The sequence below is a fragment of the Meleagris gallopavo genome, unplaced genomic scaffold (assembly GCF_000146605.3).
Source record: "Meleagris gallopavo isolate NT-WF06-2002-E0010 breed Aviagen turkey brand Nicholas breeding stock unplaced genomic scaffold, Turkey_5.1 ChrUn_random_7180001856799, whole genome shotgun sequence".
NCBI lineage: Eukaryota > Metazoa > Chordata > Aves > Galliformes > Phasianidae > Meleagris > Meleagris gallopavo.
Genome location: NW_011122936.1, coordinates 2,561 through 3,996, shown reverse-complemented (window position 1 = coordinate 3,996; position 1,436 = coordinate 2,561). Strand labels below are relative to the sequence as shown.

The window sequence follows — 1,436 nt, the reverse complement described above, 5'->3', positions numbered from 1 at the left end:
GGGCGCAGCTCGGCTCGGTGCTGCCGCGAGCTCGGAGCCGTTCCCTCCTTCAGGCTCTGCCCTATTTCGACCGCCTGGACTACGTCTCCATGATGTGCAACGAGCAGGCCTACGCCCTGGCTGTGGAGAAGCTGCTCAACATCCGTCCGCCTCTCAGGGCTCAGTGGATCCGAGGTGAGGACGACCCTTTCAAAACCCCTCCGCTGCCCCTTTCGAAGGGCGGCTCCTCCCCTGCCCACCCCCACGGTGCTTCTGTGGGGCTGGGGTGCAGCCGTCGGGTGGGCAGAGCGGCCCAGAGGTGCCGAGGAGGAGGAAGGGGAGGATTCCTGCCGCGGGGGGATCCTTAGGAGGGGTGAAAAAGGGGGTGTGAGGTGTTGGGGTTCTGGTGGGGGGTTCATGTGGGTTCTGGGTGCACTGTGAGGGAGTCTGGGGGGGGTCCTGGGGGTCGGCGGTCTTTAGGGCGGGTTCAGGAGGGGATACGGGGGGGGCAGGGTGCTGGGGAAGGCTCTGGGGGAGGGCTTCCCTGCTGCGGTGGGGAAGGGGCCGGGGAGCTGCAGCCCCTCCATCCTCACCCCATTGCTGCCCACCCCAGTGCTCTTTGCTGAAATAACCCGGCTGCTCAACCACATCATGGCCGTCACCACGCACGCGTTGGACATCGGGGCCATGACTCCCTTTTTCTGGATGTTTGAGGAGAGGGAGAAGGTAAAAAAAGCAGCAGGGGCTGCTTTGGGGCTTGGTTGTGGGGTCGCTTTGGGGGCCGGCTGACAGATCCCTCCTTTTCTCTGACCCTACAGATGTTCGAGTTCTATGAGCGCGTTTCGGGGGCTCGGATGCACGCAGCCTACATCCGCCCCGGCGGCGTGCATCAGGTGAGGGGACCCTCGTGGTGCTGGGATCCTCGGGACGCTGGGGGAGGTGTGGGGATGTCCCCCCCCCGTTCCCCCCTGCCGTGCTGATGTCCCCCTCCCCACGGCCAGGATCTGCCCCTGGGGCTGATGGATGACATCTATGAGTTTGTGAAGAACTTTTCCAGCCGGGTGGACGAGGTGGAAGAGGTGAGGCTGCGCTTACGGGGTGGGGGGGGGACACCTGGGAAGGCCCCCAGATTAGGGATGGGATCAAACGTGGGCACGGCTGCTGTGGGGTGGCGGCAGGAGGGGCTGCGTGCCCCCCAAAAAAGGGGCTGTTAACCCTTTGCTGCCCGCAGATGCTCACCAACAACCGCATCTGGAAGAACCGCACCGTCGACATCGGGGTCATCACGGCGGAGGAGGCGCTCAACTATGGGTTCAGGTTTGGGTGCAGCTCCTGGGGACGCACTTTGGGGTCACGCTGTGCTGCTGGGGGGGCTCACAGGGCTCGGGGTCTGGTGCTGAGAGCTCTCAGCTTCGGTTATGGGAGTTCCTGGGGTGGGGGTGGGCGGCAGCGCCGAG

General features: G+C 65.0%; 1 protein-coding gene across 1 annotated transcript in view; it reads left to right on the top strand.

Annotated features, from left to right (window-relative positions):
- The first annotated feature begins 6 nt into the window (after window positions 1–6).
- The window catches only part of NDUFS2 (NADH:ubiquinone oxidoreductase core subunit S2), a 3,705-nt gene continuing 2,275 nt past the window's right edge, over window positions 7–1,436 (top strand). The window contains exons 1-5 of the mRNA XM_010726798.2: window positions 7–174; window positions 593–705; window positions 798–872; window positions 981–1,058; window positions 1,211–1,296. Coding sequence (XP_010725100.2) covers window positions 90–174; window positions 593–705; window positions 798–872; window positions 981–1,058; window positions 1,211–1,296 — 437 coding nt within the window. The 5' untranslated portion in view covers window positions 7–89. The remainder of the gene's footprint in view (window positions 175–592; window positions 706–797; window positions 873–980; window positions 1,059–1,210; window positions 1,297–1,436) is intronic.